The 23,422-nt window shown below is 37.6% G+C and overlaps 1 protein-coding gene across 1 annotated transcript in view; it reads right to left on the reverse strand.

Annotated features, from left to right (window-relative positions):
- CHMP3 (charged multivesicular body protein 3) overlaps nt 1-21,444 on the reverse strand; it is a 47,962-nt gene extending 26,518 nt beyond the window's left edge. Inside the window, exons 1-3 of the mRNA XM_063078450.1 lie at nt 21,263-21,444; nt 7,044-7,104; nt 4,461-4,640 (exon numbers count right to left, since the gene is read on the reverse strand). Coding sequence (XP_062934520.1) covers nt 4,461-4,640; nt 7,044-7,104; nt 21,263-21,307 — 286 coding nt within the window. The 5' untranslated portion in view covers nt 21,308-21,444. The remainder of the gene's footprint in view (nt 1-4,460; nt 4,641-7,043; nt 7,105-21,262) is intronic.
- Between the last annotated feature and the right edge of the window lie 1,978 nt (nt 21,445-23,422).

The raw sequence follows: 23,422 nt of genomic DNA on the forward strand, positions 1-23,422 counted from the left end.
AACTGTCCCTGTTTGCAGATGACATGAACCTATATATCGAACAGCCTAAAACCTCTATAAAAAACCTCTTGGAGGTGATAAATGATTTCAGCACAGTAGCAGGATACAAAATCAACACACAAAAATCAGTAGCATTTCTATTCTCCAATAGTGAACATGCAGAACGAGAAATCAAGAAAGCCTGCCCATTTACAATAGCCACCAAAAAAATAAAATACTTAGGAATTGAGTTAACCAAGGAGGTGAAAAATCTCTATAATGAGAACTACAAACCACTGCAGAGAGAAATTAGAGAGGATACGAGAAGATGGAAAGATATTCCATGCTCTTGGATTGGAAGAATCAACATAGTGAAAATGTCCATACTACCCAAAGTGATATACAAATTCAACGCAATCCCCATCAAAATTCCAAAGACATTTTTCTCAGAAATGGAAAAAACTATTCAGACATTTATATGGAACAATAAAAGACCACGAATAGCCAAAGCAATGCTCAGCAAAAAAAATAAAGCTGGAGGCATAACACTACCTGACTTTAAGCTATACTACAAAGCTATAATAACCAAAACAGTATGGTACTGGCATAAAAACAGACACACTGACCAATGGAATAGAATAGAGAATCCAGAAATCAACCCACACACTTACTGCCATCTGATCTTTGACAAAGGCACCAAGCCTATTCACTGGCGAAGGGACTGCCTCTTCAGCAAATGGTGCTGGGATAACTGGATATCCATATGCAGGAGAATGAAACTAGACCCATACCTCTCACCGTATACTAAAATCAACTCAAAATGGATTAAGGATTTAAATATACACCCTGAAACAATAAAACTTCTTAAAGAAAACATAGGAGAAACACTTCAGGAAATAGGACTGGGCACAGACTTCATGAATACGACCCCAAAAGCATGGGCAACCAAAGGAAAAATAAACAAATGGGATTATATCAAACTAAAAAGCTTCTGCACAGCAAAAGAAACAATTAACAGAGTTAAAAGACAACCAACAGAGTGGGAGAAAATATTTGCAAAATATACATCTGACAAAGGATTAATATCCAGAATATATAAGGAACTCAAACAACTTTACAAGAAGAAAACAAGCAACCCAATTAAAAAATGGGCAAAAGAGCTAAGTAGGCATTTCTCTAAGGAAGATATACAAATGGCCAACAGACATATGAAAAAATGCTCAACATCACTCAGCATCCGGGAAATGTAAATCAAAACTACACTGAGATACCATCTCACCCCATTTAGGATGGCTAAAATCCAAAAGACTCTGAACGATAAATGCTGGCAACGTTGCAGAGAAAAAGGAACTTCCATACATTGTTGGTGGGACTGCAAAATGGTGCAGCCTCTATGGAAAATGGTATGGAGGTTCCTCAAACAATTGCAGATAGATCTACCATATGACCCAGCTATCCCACTGCTGGGAATATACCCAGAGGAATGGAAATCATGACGTCGAAGGTATACCTGTTCCCCACTGTTCATTGCAGCTCTCTTTACAATAGCCAAGAGTTGGAACCAGCCCAAATGTCCATCATCGGATGAGTGGATACGGAAAATGTGGTATATCTACACAATGGAATACTATTCAGCTATAAAAAAGAATGAAATACTGCCATTTGCAACGACATGGATGGACCTTGAGAGAATTATATTAAGTGAAACAAGTCAGGCACAGAAAGAGAAATACCACATGTTCTCACTTATTGGTGGGAGATAAAAATAACTAAATAAATTCAGACACACACACACACACACACACACACACACACACACACACACACACACACACACACACACACACACACACACACACACACACACACACACACACACACACACACACACACACACACACACACACACACACACACACACACAGCCGGGGGGAAGAAGAAGACATAACAATTACAATTCCTTGAAGTTGACACGACAAGCATACAGAAAGGACATTGTTGGGTGGGAGGGGGGAGAGGGAGGAGGGAGGGAGGTTTCGGTTAATGGGCCACAATAATCAACCACATTGTATATCGACAAAATAAAATTTAAAAAAGTAATAAATAAATAAAATAATTAAAATAAAATGTCTTTTAATGTTATTACTTTTTTAAGATAGAGACCTTTTATTGCTTTATATAATCACCTCTATACTTCTGTGTTTCGGGTTTCATTTAGAAAGGTCTTCCCTTCCCACTGAGTGTAAAACTATTCGACCTGATTTCCTTCCAGTGCATTCATTTTGTTTGGGCTTTTATAGTTTATCATAATCCATTTGAAATTTAGTTTAACAAAAGATAAGCAGGTCCATCTCTCATTTCTTCAAAAGGAAATCTCTCAAGACCTTCAAAATTCCTCCACCTACCCTCAATCTCCTTCCATCTCAGCCAAGATTGTCAAAAACTCAAAGATTGTCCCGGACCTTGGGCACTTGCTTTCCAACTGTGGCCTCTGAAACTGCAAGTTCTCTCATTAGGAAAGGCCGCTTTAAAAAAAAAAAAAAAAAAAAGATGACCAGTAAGGGAGTCTTTAAACAAAAAAAAATAGGGACTTTCTCTACATTTATCATTATGGGTATATTTTTAAAACACAATGATAAAAGAGGAAAAATGATGCAGAACGATACATATGGTATGATACCATTTATACAAATTTTAAGATTCATGATAATGAATCTGAGGAGGTTAGGAGAGAAGGGAATGGAATTGGGAAGGGGTATTAAAGGAGCTTCAACTTTAGTAATAATGTTTCATTTTGTTTATAATATAAAAGCAGACAAATATAACAAAATGTTACATTTTATTTTATTTAATAAATGCTTATTACCTGGATGAAAGGGACATAAGCATTTATTAATTTATACTCTGTACTTTTATTTCCACAATTGGGGGAAAAAAGAGGCTGTGCACACACTTCTTTATTCATAGGGGAAAAAAGGCAAAATAAGCAATATGTTTCCTGATGTTGATTCAGTATAGGAAATAGTGAAAAATTTTAAAATAAGCTTATCATGGTCATCTGAACATCTGTCTTTTCAGCACACTGCAGGAACAATAGGGAATAAACATGAAACTTTCAAAGCTGGCTGTAAAAGTCAACAGTATTTACTTGAGCTTTCAAAATAACAGACAAGATTAAACTATTTCTTCATGGCACTGAATACTCGGCTTGATCAAAAGGCATATCTAGGTGATATACGCAGCATTGAAAGAGACTAAATTCATCACTTCAGGGCTGAAATAACAGTTTCTAAAAGTGAAGATAATCCTGATGGGTTTAAAAGAAGATGTGGTACAAACAGTTTGTTACATTTTTTTTACTCTGTCCCTAGCCCATGATTATTTTCTTCGATATCTGGAGAAAGAAACTGATGATACATTCATTATTAGGCATATTTAAGACCCATCCAAATGTTAAAACTGAACGTGAAGAAATGCCTTCAGAGCCAAATACAACCAAATAAAGGAACTCACTTGGCACCCTCCTCTAAACTGAAACAGTCTAACATTTGAGTGTGATGTGATGTACTCACACCAAGTATTTGACAGAGTTGGAAATATTCTTTAGTAAAAAATTTCTCCAAAATTTGAGTCCATATTTAATCTAAATATCTGACAGTTACTTGCTGCTATTACCAAAAAACTATAATCCTGAGTTAGGACTTCCTAATTTAACAGAAATTAAGTAAGAAAAGAAATGAAGTGGATGTAAAATTTAACCTCTGTCTCAAGCTGTCAGTGGCCCGGAGACAGACACCTGTGAAAAACTACAAACAGTATTTTACTGGACACTGAAAGGAAACAGGGCTAGCCAGTTAGGTCAGTTGGTTAGAGAGTGTGGTGCCGGTAACACCAAAATAATGTTTATTTTTTATTTTAAATATTATGAATTTTTAAGTCATCTAAACTTGAAAGTTCACCTGCATGCTAAATACTCATTATGGGATCTGCAGACTACTAAAATGTGAGGAAGTAGTAGGCAGATAAAGATGAGACAGAAAAGAGGTGGATGACAGCCAAAGCCAAACTTAGCTTATTTTAAAATTTTGCCTGGGGCTGCTCTGGGCCTAGGACTAAGTGAGGAAACTCTTTTCTTCTTCATCCTCCCACCAAACACAGAGGCTGGTCTCTTACTCCTACAATACAGTTCTCAGGTCACTTGGTGACACTCTTCAATGTATTCTAACTTCTAAACAAAGCAGATCTATATGCAGATGCTTGTCATTACTTCAAAAATACTAGCAAAAAGAAATCAACAATGAAATGAACAATAAAATAGTAATAACAGTAATAATTATATTTTGCATTTATTCAACACTCCAACTAAGACAGTATAAAGAATAAAAAAAAGAGCTGAATCTGTTCTTCCTATCCAAGTAAACCGGTGTTGATAATAACAACATCAGCATTATGAGGTGACTGTAAGCTAACTGCTGCCTTACCAAGCTGGTTCTTCATGCCCATGAGCACCGAGTTCATGTGTGCTTTGGATGCATAGAGCTTGCTCACAGCCTTCCTTGACCTGATCATCTCCTTGGCCAGAACCACACAAACATCCTTCTGGCCCTTCTTGGCAGCATCTTTCACAGACCGTTTCACTTTTTCTTCTTCCCTTTGGATATCTACATTTGGAACATAATAAAGAACACCAAAAATCAAGGGTAAACCAGATACACTGGCATTCACATCTGTTCTTACTATGATCTAAATGTGTGTATTAAATAGGAAAATATATAGGAGGATATAAATAAAATCAAAATAATCAGTGTGGCAGATATTCATCATTTCCAGAAACAACACTAAAGTAGTGTAAAAGTAAAAAAAGAAAAAATATAATACTATTATACTTGAATTTCAAAATGCTTTTTGTGAGTCCATCCTAACATTTGTTGGTACTGATCTAAAAACTTAAAAATCAGTGTAAATACATTCCAGAACTTGCTCTATCAATAAGTAGTATTCCGACAATTATGAGAGTATCATTTCTGTACAGTTACTAATGATTTATAAAAACCTACAACTTAAGGAAAGCCTGATCATTAAAGGTCTCATATCAGCAAGAGCTAGAGATAATATACATCTGTATTATATGTTTTATGATCGGTAGGATTTTTTTCCAATTTCACCTTCACCTTTGAATGCTATTTTGCTGGATATAGAAGTCTAGAATAATGTGGGGTTTTTTCCTTTCATCCTATCAAAAATGTTCTAGTTTGCATTGTTTCTGATAAGAATTTTGAAATTATTTTTATCATTATTTCCTGTATTTAATACGTGACTTTTCTTGGGTTGTTTTATCTCTTTGCTTTCAGTAATTTGATTAAGCTATGCCTGAGTGTGGTTTTCTTTGTGTTTATCCTATTTGGAGATGAGTTCCTTGGATCGGTTCTCATAGTTTTCATCAGACTTGGAAAACATTCAGCTATTATTTCATCTGATCCCTTCCTGACTCCTCTCCTCTGAGGCTCAAATTACACTCCCTGACAAAATAAAACTTAACACTCTTTAAAGGAAGACTATAAAATTCAGACACTCAACAGTTAAACATTCACAGTGGCCAGCATCCAATGAAAAATTACTGTGAAGAAACAGGAAAATGTGATCCAAAACCAGGAGAAAAGTCCAAGCAATAGAAATAGACCCAGGAAAAACAGAGATGACTGAATAGTAGACAAGGATTTTTAAAAACTATTATAAATGTGTTGAGGAATTTAAAGGAAAACATAGGGGCTGGATGGTTAGGTGTGACCTCATTAAGGTATGATCCTTTTGGGGGCTCTACTGAGTGTCCCAGAGGATAACAAAGTCTCTTCACTGTGTCTGATCAGAACTCAACCATCTCTGAACCCTTAGCTCTGCGAATTGTTCTGCTTGTATCTTCCTGGTAGTTGTTCTGTTCCCAGTATTTGTTCTTTGCCCACCCTCTTGAAATTGTATTCTAAGTAAGCATAACTTAGTATCAGGCCAAAGATTCAAAAGGATCCTATGCAGATATTTGAGGTTGTTTTTTCATTTGTTTGGTGGCTAGCTGGTATGGGGTAGAGTTCTTTCTGAGTATTTCCTTCCTCTCTGATACTCTGCCCCAGAAACTCTAGCCACTTCAACTTCCCTGAACCCCAATATTTGTCTCAACTCAGTGAGACCACAATGTTCTGCTTGGAATCCCTTTCACAGGCTACAATCCAGATATCTCCAGGCAGAGAGACAGGGCCATATTAGGGCTCTCTCTCTGCTCCCCTTCTCTCAGTGATCACAATCCTGTACTGCCAGCTGTCCAAATCTGAAAACAGCTGTTTCACAGATTTTCTCCACTTTTTTTCTTTCTTGCTTTGTCCAATTTTTTTTTTTTTTTTTAAAGATGACCAGTAAGGGGATCTTAACCCTTGACTTGGTGTTATCAGCACCACACTCTCCCAAGTGAGCCACGGGCCGGCCCTCAAATTTTTTATTTACAATGGGAGTACAATTGCAAGTCCAACATCAATTACTCCATCATGGCTGGGAATAGAATTCCTCTCCCCAATTCTTTTTTAAGGTAGTGATATTGAGATACCTTTAAGAGATTAATTCTTCTCCAATCACAGAAGTGTTAAAAATCTTAAAAGTTTTAGCCATTACCATCCTTTTATAAATCACCTTAATTTTAAGTGGTACTCCAAAAAAAGAAAAAAAAAAAAAAATCAGCCTTATTTAGAAATAGATATTACTCAATCTACAGTTATACTAAGAGTAGTGATAATGGAATTCCATTTCTACTTAGGCACAATTTGCTTAATTTGAATTCCATAAGAGACATTTCTTTATATGTAGCAACAGGTTTCTTTTGCTTACAAAATATAAAGTTTCTTTTAATTCGTTATGTCTTTTTTAATAATTATTATAGAATTAGAAAGCAAAATTAGGACAGCTATAAATAATTATTATAGAAATAAACTATGTCTTACAATATATAGATGCAGTTTACTTTTATGAACTGAAGCAAAATATAGCAATTAGAGAATAGAAGACATAAAATGATAATTTACCTCTTATTTGCCTGTCAACAACTCTCATTTCCTTTCTTATCTTCAACGACCATTCATTGACCTGGGAAAAGTTTTAGAAAAGGAATTACAAGAGATGTCAATACTCCTAGTTCAACCAATTATAAAAAATTTTGTATTAATTCTACAATTGTTTCAGACACAAAAAATAAAGCCATTTTCAAAGAAAGGGCTTTAGGGCCCAATTCTATTTTTTTTTTTTTCTTTTTCATCTTTTTTATTCACAGTGCACAGAAATTCCAAGCTATTCAAAGATTTTTAGCTGAAGGCAGGCAGTAAGAAGCACTTTACATAAAAACTTCAGAGGGAATATGGCACCCTGAAAGTATACAAAGATTGTTTAAGAGGTGAATAGGCACAGATAATTTTACGGGCATCAGAAGATTTTTACCTTTTATACATAATCATTTCAAAAACTACCTTTCCTGTGTCATAAGAATGCATCTTTTCCTTCTCCTCTTTAACAATAATCCCTTTTCCACTTTACAAAAGAAAGATACTCACCTAACCCATGTTTCTTATTACCATGGTATATTTCCCTGACAGGCAAAAACCTCTGAAGTGCTAAACACAGGGCTGACTGGAAATACTGGTGTAAGGTGTTGAGAAAGTAGTAAATGATTCTAATGATTACCAAATTTTTATGCAAGTAAACTGTTTTCCAATTCTTTACTTTTCAAAAAAACTGAAAGAAAACCTGAATTGTCAGATTAATCATTAAAAGTAAATTTTATACTAAATCACTATGTGCTTTTTGGCATATGACTCAGAAGTTCAAAGAACTGACACTGCATTACACAACTCCTTCCATTACCATCTACTTATTCATATTAACAAGGCATCTCAGCACTTGAGTCGATAAAAACATAAAATAGAAATAGAATTGATGCTGAACCCTGTAGCATTTATCCATGTAGCATTCATCCAGACACATGAACTAAATGGCATTTAAAAAATCCATACCATTACAAGATGTATTTCCAAAAAATTTCACTTTTAATGTTTAATATTTAACAAAATCTGTAAAATATTTATTATGCAACAATAATTGTAATAACTCCACTATCAGGTCATACAATTTTTAACATTCTAATGTTACTTTTATGCATATTTTTTGAAGTGAAATTCATGTAACACATCATCATTTGAAAGTGCACAATTCAGTGCATTTACAATATTGTGCTAGGACCAACTCTCTCTATGCTAAAAACTTTAACACTACAGAAGAATATGCTACACCTTTTAAATAATTTCTTCCTATCTCCCGTCCTCCAATTTCCTGGCAACCACTAATTTGCTTTGTCTTTATAGAATTGCTTATTCTGAATATTTCATATAAGAAATCATATGATGTGTGACCTTTTGTTTCTGTTTAAGGTTTATCCATGTTGTAGTATGCATCAATACTTTAGTCCTTTTTATGGCTGAATAATATTCCATTGTATGTATATACCACATTTTATTTATCCATTCATCTGTTGATGGACATTTGAGTTGTTTCCACCTTTTGGCTACTGTGAATAGTGCTGCCATGAAGAGTCAGGTACAAGTATTTGCTTGAGTACCTGTTTTCAATTCTTTTAGGTACATACTCATATACCTGGGACTGCAATTGCTAGGATATACGGTAATTCTATGTTTTTGAGGATCTGCCAAACTGTTTTCACAGTGTACCATTTTATATTTCCACCAGCAATGAGCTATGTTTTCCACATCTCACCAGCACTTGATATTTTCCAGTTTTTTTTTTTATTATAATCAGTCTGCTGGGTGTGAAGTGGTATCTCATTACGGCGTTGATCTGCATTTTCTTACTGACCAGCGAAGTTGGACATCTTTTCACATGCTTGTTGGCTATTTGCTCATCCCCCTTCAGAGAAATGTCTATTCATGTCTTCTGCTCACTTTTTAATTGGGTTCTTTGTCTTTTTGTTGTCAAGTTATATGAGTTCTTTATATATTCTGATAGTAGACCCTTATGAGATACATGATTTGCAAATATTTTCTCCCACTCTGTAGGTTGTCTTTTCACTTTCGTGATGTCCTTTGATGTATGTAAGCTTTTAACTTTGATAAAATCCAATTTATCTAAAGAACGTGTTTTCTGAAGTCATTCTTAAAGTTTCACCTTACATGTTACTTCAGGGAGGGCTTCCCTGATCCCCAGAATTGGTTAAAACCCCTTGCAGTATAATTAAACAGAACCCTATGCCCCCCTCTTTTGTAAAGCTCATTATAATTACCTGTAAGTTGACTGTAAAAAAAAAAAAAAACCTTTTCTAACTTACCAAGCCTTTGCATAATGCCTGGCACTAAGCAGATGCTCAATAAATACCTGTTGAATTTAATTGCATGGAATATGAAATGTGAAGAAGGGACAAAAATTTTCAGCCATAAGTAATACTTATGAAACAAAAATCTCCAGAAACTTCCTGTGTATAGTTTTAAATATCAAAGGTAAAAGTTTCATAAAATCTGTCAAAAGAAAAATTCTTTTTTTTTTCGGCTGGCTTGTACAGGGATCTGAAACCTTGACCTTGGTGTTATAACACTGTGTTCTAACCAACAGGGCTATCCGGCCAGCCCTAAGAAAAATCCTTTTAAACTTACAAAATCAAAGAGACTTTGCAAACAAAAACCTTACCTAAAAGAAATGGGAAGAATCAAAATTATCTAGTCATGTCTCAGACCAGTACTTCTCAACCTGAACTACACATAAAAGTCACCCAGGAAACTTAAAAAATACTAACTTAACTGGGCCAGGGGCAGAGCCCAAATAACAGGTAGCATTTAAAAATCTTTCCAGGTGATTCTCATGTTTTGTTAGGGTTAAGAAATATAAGTACAGGTCTCGTACACTTCAAGACAAAGAGCTCAAGAAATTGTACCAAACATGTCTCCTAACCGTAAAGATCACTACAATAAACAAAAGGGACCAGCCAGCTGTGAAAAAAATACAACAATAAATAAACAGAAGGAAATTTAAAACAAATAAAGAGGAAATTCAACAAACATTTATTTAATGCCAATAGGACTTTAATAATAAATGAAAAGCATTTATAGTTGGTAAGTAAAAGAGAACATAAGAAATACAATAGAGAAAAATCAATTAGTAAATTAGATAATATGTTGTGAAGACCATAAAGAACCTCTAGAAAGAATTTCACACTATCAAGATATAACCTTTATTCCAACTCACTCAGAGAGTCTACAATATGCCAGGTAAACAAGGTAATGAAAACCAAAACCACTGAGAACAGGGCATTTTCCATAAATAGTGCTGAGACAAATGGTAAACCAAATGGAAAACAAAATAATCAAATCCCTGTTCCATCCTTCACTGAAATTCAGGTATACTGAAGACATAAGTACATAATGCAAAACTCTGCTACTTTAAGACAGTATAGGAATATGTATATTATTTCAGTTTAGGGAAGGATTTCTTAAGACACGAAAAGCAATAACCATAAAGGAAAAGACTGATATCTTTATCTATATATTGAAATTAAGAATTTTTATTCATCACTGGGCTTCATAAAGAGTAAAATGTCACAAATTGGGAGAAGATACTTGTAACCATATAAATGATAATAGGTAAAAGGTATTTATAAAGACTCTACATCCAGGACATATAAAGACTTGTATCCAAATATATAAAGATCTATGAGTAAACGTCTTTTTTAAAAAAATTGAATTCTGAACATTATCTATGAAAATCTGCAGGATAATTTAAGTCTCTGGATGATGTCATCTTCTTACAGAGAAGACTTACATTTGCTTCTGGCAAACATCTAGCTTAAGTGCATTGGCAAATGGTTTTTAATTAATCTTAATAAATCCAATCAGAGATAGAGATTATTTAACATTGGGCTTCAGTCTTTGTGAAAGCCAGTCTATTTTCAGCTCACTGTCACTGCTAAGGTTTATCCTTTTGGAGTCCCAACCAAAAGCCCTAGATTTTTACCAGAGTCCCTTATCCTTGGTGTGTCATGAACTCCAATTTTTATACTCTCCAACCACAGGGTCTGTCAAAAGCTTTACCCAAATTCTCAGTTTCTCAGCCATTGCATTGAGACACAGGATCTTTCAAAAGGAGAACTGATGCTACTAGAAGTGGGAAGGGGTAGGGGGGAGGAACTGGTAAAGAATGAATAGCAATGACAGTGTAGTGTATATTGTTGAATATAATAATTATTCTGATTTGAGCATCATATATTACACGCAGGTATTGATAGTCAACTCTGTACCCCACAGATATGTACAATCAACAATGTTACAATGAAAATTTTTTTAAAAACATTTTTTTTAAAAAGGAAGAAAATAGAGGATCTCTTTAGGGTAGGGGGAAAGTAGTCCTAAATGACTGGGCTCATGTAATTGACCTTCCCTCTTCTGTAGGATCTTGATTTTGCAATTTCTCTCTGTGTTGGTAGTTTTCAGTGATTTCAAAAAGCTATACTTTTTTTTTTTTTTAGCTCTTCTAGTTATTTTTGGCAGAAAGGTTGTTTCAAATAACTTAGTCTATAATCACTGCATAACTTTTTAAAGAATATATATCCTAGTTCTGTTCCATAAAAAGGCCTAGAAGCAGGGACATTCCAGTAGTGAGAAGCATCATGAGCACCCAAATTTTGGTTTCTAAATATCATCCTCACTAAAAGAAACCAGTATTCCTTAAAGAAATGGCTGATAATATACAAATCACACTAGGATGTATATATTAGAAAACAAGGAAGCACTCAGAGACTAATAAGCTTATGTTAAAAGGATATAGGAACTGGCTTGAATAGCTCCCACTGACCAAATTTATAAGTATTTAAGCATTGAACAGAATAATGTTAGAATTGACTGTAACACACTAAACATAAAAATCCTTGAATCCAAAATGGTGCTGAGGCAGGGGGAAAGGAAAGGGGGATGGACAGAAAGCACTTAACACCACTAGAAGTTACAATAATACCAATTCCTTATTCTAAATATTGGTGATTAAAGAAAAAGCATCAAGCACTTATCCTGCCTTTTCAGTAGAAACAGTATGTTCAGGTAACTAAATAACCCCAGCTAATGAGGGAAAGATCATTACAGAAAACTGACAGCTAACAAATGAGGAAAAAATGATAGAATTAGAAAAACCACCATTCTGAAAACCCTCATAGAATAGTTGATTCAGAAAAGGGACACTAATCAATGCTAACATATTTAAGTGAAAGGTTAATGAGGAACTGGACATTCACATGGCTCCAAAGTACTCACCCCCTCAGATTACTAACTAGCAGCAAAAGGAAAAACCTAACAACATAGCCAAGTGATCAAAGTTATTAGCATGATTAATAATGAGACAACTATACATATATGGCTCCTGATGTGATATACTATGAAGTGCACAGATTATCTGTGAGGCATTCTTGCTAAAATTGTTAAACCTAAATCTAATCAAGCTTAGATCCAACTTCCAATTCATAGAAAATGCAAGGGAGAGAGGAAAAAGATAACCATAAGACACAATTAGACAAATCCAGAATGAGGAACATTCTACAAGACAAATGGACTACTCTTACAAAAAAGTCTTTACTCTTACAATGTTATAAGTAAAAGGCAGGGGATTATTACTACTTTTTTTTTTTGCAGCTGGCTGGCACAGGGATCTGAACTGTTCACTTTGTTCAAATAACAATCAAATTCAAAGAAAGCATGGTCCTTCACTAGATCCTGACCTTAAAAAATTATAAAAGGCATACTGGGAACACTTGAGGAAATATAAATATGGACTAGATATTTGATATTAAGGAATTTTTGTTAGGTATCCAGGAGAATTTCCTTATTTTCTAGAGATGCAATTTGAAATGTTGTGGAATAAGGTGTTATGATGTCTGTAATATACTTCAAAATAATTAAGCCAAAAAAAAAAAAATGTGTATGTACACCAAATAACAGGAAAATGCTACCAACATTTGAATTTAAGTAATATGTGGGTTTTCATTACGCTATTTGCTATGATATGTGTCCCCAAAAGTTCATATGTCAAAATCCTGACACCCAAGGTGATGACATGAGGAGGTGGAGCCTTTGAGAGATGATCAGTTTTCTTAAAAACAGAATTAATGCCATAAATAGGCCCAAGAGAGCGTGTTTACCCCCTCCACCATTTGAGGACACAGCAAGAAGGTGCCATCTCTGACCCAGAAAGTAGGTCCTCACCAGACAGTGAATCTGCCAGTGCCTTGACCTTGGACTTCCCAGCTTCCAGAACTGTGGAAAATAAATTTGTTGTTTATAAGATACCCAGTTTACAATATTTTGTTATAGCAGCCTATATTAGTCTGTTTCTGTTGCTTACAACAAAATACATGGAACTGGGTAACCTGTAAGAAAATGAAATGTATTGCTTACAGTTCTGGAGGCTGGGAAGTCCAAAGTCCAGGGAACACATCTGGGTGAGAATTTTCCTCAGTGGTGGCTTCAGTGACACAGGGTATCACATTGTGAGATGGCAGAAGCAGAGAGAAAGAGAGAGAGACACTCATGTGCTCTCCTTTTAAGGCCCCCAGAACCACACCCATGACCACCATTATTAATCCATTCACTAGGTTATGGTCCTCAGAATCTAATCACCTCTTCAAGGCCCCACCTTTCAGTTATCATAATGGGATTTCCCACCCTCTCAAAACTGTCACAGTGGGGGCCAAGTTTCTAATGCCTTGAACTTTGGGGGACATAACTTAAGCTTTAATGAGTTTGGGGGGACATTCCATCCATAGCACAGCCCACATAATGGATTAAGACACTATTCCTTCTACTTTTTTTTTCCCCTTATATAGGGGATCTTAACCCTTGGCTTGGTGTTGTCAGCACCATGCTCAGCCAGTGAGCAAACTGGCCATCCTTATATAGGATCCGAACCCATGGCCTTGGTGTTATCAGCACCACACTCTCCCGAGTGAGCCACAGGCTGTCACCCTTCTACTTTTCTGAAAGCTTAAAATTTTTCATAATAAAATTTTAAAGTATTTGGCATTCTGTAGGTGTTCTATTTTAAGAAGAAATTAAACTCTTTATGACAAAGTCTTTATAACATAATTGGAGAAGATAAAACTTTTAAAAGATGCTCAACTTTGCTAGTAATCAGGAAAATGCCAGATATTCATTCTATTCCTGTTAGACTGGCAAAAGTAAAAAATTCAGTCAATAACAAGTGTTAGAGAAGATGTAAAGACAGGGAACTCTCATATATAAATGGTGGATATATAAATCAGTACAACTCTTTTGGAGACCAATTTGACAGTATTTTTACATGTATCAGTATGAATAAATTTCATTTTCAAAATATACAAAACAATACTGGGCAGGAAGAAATCATACTAAATTTAGGACGATTGTTACTCTCTGTGGGGATGTAAGGAAATGGGATAAAGAGTAAGCACATATATGAGCAAGCATGTATATTTGTTTCCTGAGGCAGCCATAAAAAATTATCACAAACTGCATGGCTTAAAACAGCAGAAATTTATTTTCTCACAGTTCTAAAGGCCAGAAATCCAAACTCAGTATCACTGGGCCAAAATCAAGGTAGCAGGAGGGCCATTTCCTCTAGAAGATCTAGGAGAGAATCCACTTCTTGCCTCTTCCAAATCTTTGTGGATACCAGCGTTCCTTGGCTTGTGGGCACATCACTCCAATCTTCAAGGCCATCGTCTTCAACTGTCTCTGCTCCAACCTCATCTCACCTTCTCCTCTATGTGTCAAATCTTCCCCTGACTCTCTCTTATATGGATACAGGTGATAGCACTTAGGGCCCACCCAAATAACCCAGGATAATGTCCCCATCTGAAGACCCTTCATTTATTCACAACTGCAAAGACCCTTTTTCCAAAAAAGGTAACATATATTCCAGGGATATCTTTGGGGGGCCATTTTTCAGCCTACCACAATGGGTATGTTACCCTATGTTCTTTATTTAGTTAAAAATATTAAATAATTATTTACATTTTTAAGAGAGAAATTAAAGGACTGGAAAAGATATAACAAGCAAATCCTAAAAAAAAGAAAGCAGAAATATATAAAATCAATTTTAAGTGAAAAAGAAAACACTGAATCCAGAAAACATTTTTATAATAGTAATTTTGACTAGATAATACATTTTAATGGTACAAAACTCAAAATATATAGAACAGTATATAGCGAAAAGTAAGTTTTCCTCCTACTTTTGACCCTCAGCTACCTAGCTCCTCTCCCTGGTGGCAATCTTTGTAAACTACGACTTTCTGTATCCTTTAAAACAATCTAAAATATACATAGAACAGGGGCGGCCTGTGGCTCACTTGGGAGAGTGTGGTGCTGATAACACCAAGGCCACGGGTTCGGATCCCATATAGGGATGACCGGTTAGCTCACTTGGGAGAGCGTGGTGCTGACAACACCAAGTCAAGGGTTAAGATCCCCTTACCAGTCATCTTAAAAAATAATAATAATAAAATAAAATATACATAGAACTAGAAATTAGCTAAAAGCAACAAATATATGTAATCTCAGGTCAAAATCTGCCTATTCTGATCACTGTCAACTGAGTATAGATCAGCTCAATTAAGCTGTATTTCAATTGTCCAAGCATTTTCTCTCACCATCTGTACTTCTGTCAATCAAGCAAGTACTTGATGGGCACTTTACTCTTACTAAGGGAGTTCAGCATTGGGCTGGCTTTGTGAATGATACAGAATAAACAAGAACATGATCCTTGCTCTCAAGAAGATTAAGGTTTTTTTTTTTTTTTTTTTTTTTTAAAGATGACCGGTAAGGGGATCTTAACCCTTGACTTGGTGTTGTCAGCACCACGCTCAGCCAGTGAGTGAACCAGCCATCCCTATATGGGATCCGAACCCGGGGCCTTGGTGTTATCAGCACCACACTCTCCCGAGTGAGCCACGGGCCGGCCCGAAGATTAAGGTTTTGCTGAGGACACTAACTAGAAGAGAAAAATAGTCTCCTATGATAACCATGTCTCTAGTGTCTTCTCTGATCTGAATTCTGCCCAAACTGAGCTCTTTGGCTCCTTCTCCACCATCACCATTCCCATCAACCCTACCCTTTTTCTGAATTCTCTCCATGTCAGTTCATGGCATTGCCATTCAGGGAGATGAACAGTTTTGACTGGGGGTGAGGTTATACAGAAACATAACAATCATCTTTGCACTCTCATTCCACAAGCAGTAGCTGAGCAAATTCTGACTATATATCCTAAATATTTCTAAAACATCCTATCCTCTCCAGTCCCATTGCAAGTCTTAGTTAAGACCCATATCATTCCTTACTTGGGCCACTACTAGCCTCCCTACCTAAGTCTCTTCCCTCCAATTCATGCTCTAAACCACTGTTCTGAATGCTCCCCAACCTTAGCAGGCATGAAACAAAGGCCTCTGCTAATCTGTCCTCTAACCACCTCTTCAGTTTTACATCTTACCACTACCATCACTCCTCCTGCATCCCACTCAGAACAGTATTTCATCCTCCAACCATTCTGAATTTTTTCCTGGCTCCTCCAACCTATGTTCCATACTTCTACACCTTGCACATGCAGTTCTCTCTGCTAGGAATGCCTCCCCTTTCCTAATCCTATACCTATCTGTCCACCTAGCTAATGCCTCTTATGACAAGACCCAAATTCCTCCCCCCGACCAGCTCCCCTTCCTCGCTCTGAACAGTTAATCTGTCCCTCCACTGTGACATCACAGACCTTGTACATACTTATATTATTGCTCTTATCTCCCTAAAGTTTATTTGTTCATATGTCAGTCTCCCCCACTAAACTTTGTATTCTTTGAAGTCATCATCCAGTGCCTTATTTTTGAAATCTGGTTCCAACCCAATGCATACCAAAATATCCTAATAAATGTTTGTTGTATGAACTAAGTGAAGGAAGCTTTATCTTTTTCTCCATCTCCCTTTCTCAATTTCTTCCCTCTTCTGACAGTATCCCCCAATCATGAGTCATCACCCGGTCTAAGGACATAAGTTAGTCATATGATTTAAGAATTCTGATACCACAAAGATGACCACTCTACCCAAAGGTTAAATCAGTTAAGTCCCTAAGCAGACAGCACAATTTTCCAGCAGAACCTCAAGTCCAAGAGAAGAATCTCTTGCAAGCAAGATCTCATGTCTTTCTGATTAATTGTTGTTGGTTTCTTTTTGGTTTGGGGTTTTTGCTTGTTTGTTTGTTTGTTTGTTTTTGGTCTTTTTAGTCATTCTCTCATAGGTTTCTAAAAGGATTACAAGGCACCTTTATCCTCAGCAGGCCCAGTCTAGTCTTAACTTGGACCCTTTAGCATAGAACAGGTTTCACCACTAAGCTGTCTCCATCAAAGTGTGTGAGATGTCCAGGGGCAAAGACTTTAGTCTGTAGAGGCTCCTTATATAGCTAATGTTTCCCTGGAATATTCCTTGAAGCATTGCTCATCTTAGGACTAGTTGACCTTAAACCTTACTTAACCTTATTATGATACCCATCATTCAAACAACATTTATTTAGCACCTACTTTATGCTGCATACTATACTAGAGCTCTGGAAACATCACCCATAATGTATCTTACTTGCCTGAACTGACCTGTCACCACAGCCTAAATGGTACCATGTTTGACAACCACGATAGTAGGGCATGACTGTACCTGGCTCCTAGTTATCCTGTGCCAGGACCTGGACCCACATATGCCTGCCTGCATCTTCCAGCCCCCAGTGGAAGGAATACTGTAAATTTATCTCAAGAGTTGCCCAGCTGAGACTAGAGCATTTAATCAATTCCCTCTTTCTCTAACCCCTATTCCCTTTCTGTCAACATTATCTTGTTTTTTTTTTAACTTCCTTTAACATCTATGAAATTAAACATTTTATTTCTTTCTCCCTCCTAAAAAAAAAAAAGTCAAACATTACTTGTGTTTTTATTCATATATGGCTCTCGATACTTTCTCTGTGTGTCTGCAGCTCTACAGAGAAAAAAAGTATTTCCCATTTGTTATGGTTAATTTTAGGTGTCAACTTGACTGAGTTGAGGGATACACAAATAGCTGGCAAAGCATTATTTCTGGGTATGTCTGTGACAGTGTTTCCAGAAGAGACTGGCATTTGAAACAGTGGGCTGAGATGATCAGCCCTCACCCAGTGTGGGTGGGCACCATCCAATCAGTTGAAGGCCCGGATAAAACAAAAAAGCAGAGGAAAGGCAAATTCTTGCTCTTTCTCTTCTGGAGCTGAGACAACCTTCTTCTACCTTAGGACATCAGAACTCCAGATTATCCAGTCTTTGGACTGTGGGACTTAAACCAGCAGCCTCCAGGTTCTCTCAGGCCTTCATCCCTAGACAGATATACACCACTGGCTCCACTGGTTCTCAGGTCTTTGGACTTGGACTGAGCTACACCACCAGCTTCTCTGGTTCACTAGCTTGCAGATGGCCTATTGTGGGGCTTCTCAGCCTCCATACTGGTGAGAGTCAATTCCTATAATAAATTCTTTCTCATATATCTACATATCTATATATCCTACTGGTTCTGTTTCTCTGGAGAACCTTGACTACTACACCATCCCTGCTTTATTGGCACTTTCTTCTATTACAGATTCAATGCTAAATAACTGGGGCACGTGACAAAACACTTTCTTTAGTCACAAGTCACAAGGTGTAAGAGAAAGCCCAGCACTTGGTGCGAACTGAACCTAAGCAAACAGAAAACACTCTTCTGTCAAACTAAAACAATGATATAATCAGAACTGAAAGGGCACCCTGGAGTAGTGAGAAGGAAAAACGAAGAAAATCTGGGGCAGGGTATCTTCCACATCACATAAAGTGGATCATCTAACACTGTAAATCCTACTAAATAGTCAAGAACCAATTTATATGCAGGAAGTGTGTGGAAAACATGATATTCAAGGGCCAAATCTTTTCTGATCATTCCCAGCTTGGGGTGAGCACTCCAACCTCTGAACTCCTTCAAAATATATGTGGTACCAAATCCAGACTTGTTCTTGAAATGCTTATCTCACTTGCTAGAAGTTAAATTCTTTGGTTTCTTATTTCATGTTTATAATTCCATTTATAAGCATACATGGTATAATCTACTAGATATAACCTCTGGTTTTGTAATTTACAAACTGTATGACCTTGGGCAAATCAAATACTCTATGCCTCAGTTCTACACTTGTAAAGTGGGGATAATAACAGTATCTACCCCCTAATGTTAACAGTCCCTAAACAGTGCTTAGCATAATACCTACTTCACTACATTTGAGGTAGCAGTGGTAGTCAGGGCTAGTTCTTTATATACTCTTTAGCCTTGCTACTCAAGTGCAGACTAGCAGCATCAGCATCACCTGGGAGCTTGTTAGAACTCTTGGGCCCTACCCCACACCTACTGAATCAGATTTTGAATTCTGACAAGATCCCTAGTGATTAGTGTGCACAATAATGCTTCATAAGCACTGCTCTACAACACCCAGACTTGCTCATAATGGAAAAAAAAAAAAACATAAAGTCTTTTACTTAATAAATGTTCTTACCTGTTTAGCTCTGACAGGCATATTTTAAAAACCAATCTCATGTATCAACCCTGCCATTTTCTGGTGTTAATTAGCTTTCCTTAGGTAAGGTGCCCTACTGGAAGAGTATCCTGATATCATGTTCTTAGCAATTATATTTATCATTTGAAAATAGTCTAAGTGCTATACAAAGTAATACATACACTAGAGATCAGTTTAAACAGCAATGAGACCATTTCTCCAGAATCTTACCTCAATTTATAAATGGCAAAGCTAAGGTCAAATACTAAAGGTAAATAATCCCTCCCCACCATCAAAAGCATACTTCTACAATAACAAACATCTTAGAATATACACATGCCATAAAATGTGCATCTACATAATGTTCTACAATTTGCAAAGTAATATTACATACTCTTATCTCTTTAAGCTTCACAATTTTTATTTTACTAGTGAGCAAAACTGAGTAAGTTTGTCTGATGAAAATAACACTTATTGAATGCCTATTGTTCTAGGGACTTTCACTAACAAAAAACAATTAACTTTAACACACATTTTATGTACTAGGAACTGCATGATGCATGAGACTGGTTTTAAAAACATGACTGTCAGAGATGAACAGGTAAGATCATTTATTAAGGATTTTAGGTTTTTCCCATTTTGAACAAGTCTGGGTGTAGTAGAGCAGTGCTTCTCAAGCATTAATATACATACTAATCACTAGGGATCTTGTCAGAATTCAAAATCTGATTCAGCAAGTGTGGAATAGGGCCCGAGGTTTCTGACAAGCTCCCAGGTGATGCTAATGCTGCTGGTCTGCACTTGAGTAGCAAAGCTGTGCTGTATATAACGAATTAGTCCTACATACCGCTAATAACTTCACATCTTTTAATCTTCAATTACTCTGAAGTGATACTATTGTCATTCTTACTCGACGGACGAGAAGACTAAGGCACAGAGGAGTTAACTTTCTCGAGATCAGAGAGCTGACATGTGGGGAATTAGGATTCAAGCTGAAGCAGACTGACTCTGCGGGGCATTTTCAATCCCATGTTTTCCCGATATTATCTCAATTAACTGGCAGACCCAGAGTTCGAAGCCGGCTCCACAGCATTCTCCTAGGTCGAGTCCCTGCTATAACTAATGTGCGTCTGGAGTCAACATAAGGTTGAAGGGCAGGGGAAAGAGCAAACAGAACCTCCCTCGTAATACAGCAGGGTGGACAGGGAAGGGGCGCAGGGGTGCGGACCACTGGGCGGTCATGCCCCGGTCCCCCAGGAACAGAGATCCGGGCAGAAGCAGGTCCGCCGGGTGGTCCACAAACGGGCGTGCGGGGCGGGGCCTGCGCTGGGAACAGTTCCGGGCGGGCCGTACCAACGCGGGCAGGGGGAGGGGTTTACAAAGGCCAGGATCGCACCGCCACCTCCGCGCCCTGTGGCGAGGTTGAGGAACTTTTAGTCCACCTCTCGGCTTCCTGGTGGAGAGCCGAGGTACGAGGAGCTCTCTCCCCACAGCCAACCCCTCAGAAACTCTTCCTCCGACCCCTCGGTCAAGTGGGAGGCCCCGGAAATGGGGGCCGGGCGGTACCTGGCCAGCCGGGGGAAGAGTGTCCAGTCGCCTACCAACTCCACGATGACCCCAGCAAATCCACCCACTCATTTACCGCCGCCGTAGCCCTTACCAGCTCTTTGGGCGGCTTCTCCTGGGTTTTTCCAAACAGCCCCATGGCGATTGAACTCGTCTAGCCCCTTCCGGCTTTCCGTTCCCTGCGCCACGGCAGGTCACCGGCAACCGCCTGGGCGGGGTCGGCCGGGAGGAAGGGAGCCCCGGCGCCCAGAGAAGGGAGCGGCGGCAGTGGGGGCGGTGCGCATGCTCTGCACGCATGCGCAGAATTGAGTCGGGCGGAGCTCTTAGGTCAGAAAGACTGACGGCCTTGCGCACGTTCTGGGAGGTAACGTGGTGTGTGTGCTCTGTAATTGGTCTGTGAGATACGAATTTATTGATTTCACTTGATGATTACAGCTGCTCCTGACACTTCACCTGAACCTGAATGTTGTTGCACAGAAGTCTGTATCTCCACCCAGACATTTACATTTACAGCTGCTTCCTCTTTTTTTCATTGGTTATGCATATTCATGGGGTGCGAAGCTGACCGTCACCACCTGGGCCCAAGATGTGATGATCAGATCAGTACTATCAGCATGCTCATTACCACAAATTGCAATTATTCCCCCTGTCCCCTACCCAACTTTGTGTCGAGTAGTCACCTCCCAGGCAGTAAGCCAGAAATGACTTCTTCCTCCCACCAGACCAACTCCTCCCCTCTGTTGACAACACCGTCACTTGGTCACTAAAACCTGGGCATTGTCTACTCTTCCTTTTGCCAAATCCCAACAATTCTAATTTTTCAATATGTCTGAATTTCAGACCGCTTCTTTCCATTCCAGCGGTCACAGTTCTTGTTAAGGCCATCGCCATTTCCAACTGTGAGTTTGACATTTGTTCATATGCGTATCATCCTACATCCCGCACAAAACGTGACCTTAATTAGATTCTCAAAGGAATCTGACTAAAGAGAAACTGATGGTTGTTGTCATTACCTTACCTGATGATGGTGAAGGGACCATTCATTTATTGCCTCAGCCCAATACACCAGTCTCAGGTGGGAATGTAATATGATACAACCACTTTGAAAACATTTTTGGCAATTTCTTAAAGTGCTAAACATATAACTGTCTTATGACCCAGCCATTCCACCCCTAGCTATTTGCCCAAGAAGGAAAAAGTTATCCTTACATGGATACTTGTAACAGATGTTCACAGCAGCTTTATTTGTAATAGCCAAAAACTGGACATAATCCAAATGTCCATCAACAGGTGAGTGGATAAACCAATTGTGGTAGATCTATACAGAAGAATAATACTCAGCAATTTAAAAAGAACAGACTATTGATACATGCAACAACGTGGATGAATCTCAAAATAATTATGCTGAGTGAAAGAAGCCAGAAAAAAAGTACATACTGTATGATTACCTTTATGTAACATTCCAGAAAATGTGAACTAATCTGTGGACTAATCTGTAGTGACAAAGTAGATCGGTGGTTGCAAAGGTACGGGGGGGGGGGGGGTCAGAACGAGGCAGGAAGAAGGAATTGTAAAGAGATGCAAGGAAGTTCTGGGAGGTTGATGGATATTGTCTTGATTGTGGTGATGATTTCGCAGATGTATTCAATGTCAAATGTAATCAAATTGGACACTTTAAATATGTGCAGTTTATTTTATGTTAATCATACTTCAATAAAGTTATTTTTTAAAATAGCAGTACATGTTCATTGTAAAAAGTGAAAACCCCCAATCTCACTTCTTCAGGAGAAAAGGTCTCAAAGTATTCACACCAACTATTAAATATAAAATGTATGAGTCTTGGGCCGGCCCGTGGCTCACTCGGGAGAGTGTGGTGCTGAGAACACCAAGGCCCCGGGTTCGGATCCCATATACGGATGGCCGGTTCGCTCACTGGCTGAGCGTGGTGCTCACAACACCAAGCCAAGGGTTAAGATCCCCTTACCGGTCATCTTTAAAAAAAAAAAAAAAAAAAAATGTATGAGTCTTTTAAGAACTTTTCCTTTGGAGATTATACTTTTATATATTTTTACTTAACTAGGATCAGATTATACATATTGTTCTGCAATCTCCTTTTAAAAAATTTTTACATAGATTTTCATCAGTGTCAATACCTATAGTTATAGAATTCCATAGTAGGAATGCATCATAATTTAACCATTTCTCTATTATATGACATTAAGTTGTTTCCAGTTTTTCCCTATTAAATAATCCT

This window comes from Cynocephalus volans, chromosome 14 (assembly GCF_027409185.1).
Source record: "Cynocephalus volans isolate mCynVol1 chromosome 14, mCynVol1.pri, whole genome shotgun sequence".
Lineage (NCBI taxonomy): Eukaryota > Metazoa > Chordata > Mammalia > Dermoptera > Cynocephalidae > Cynocephalus > Cynocephalus volans.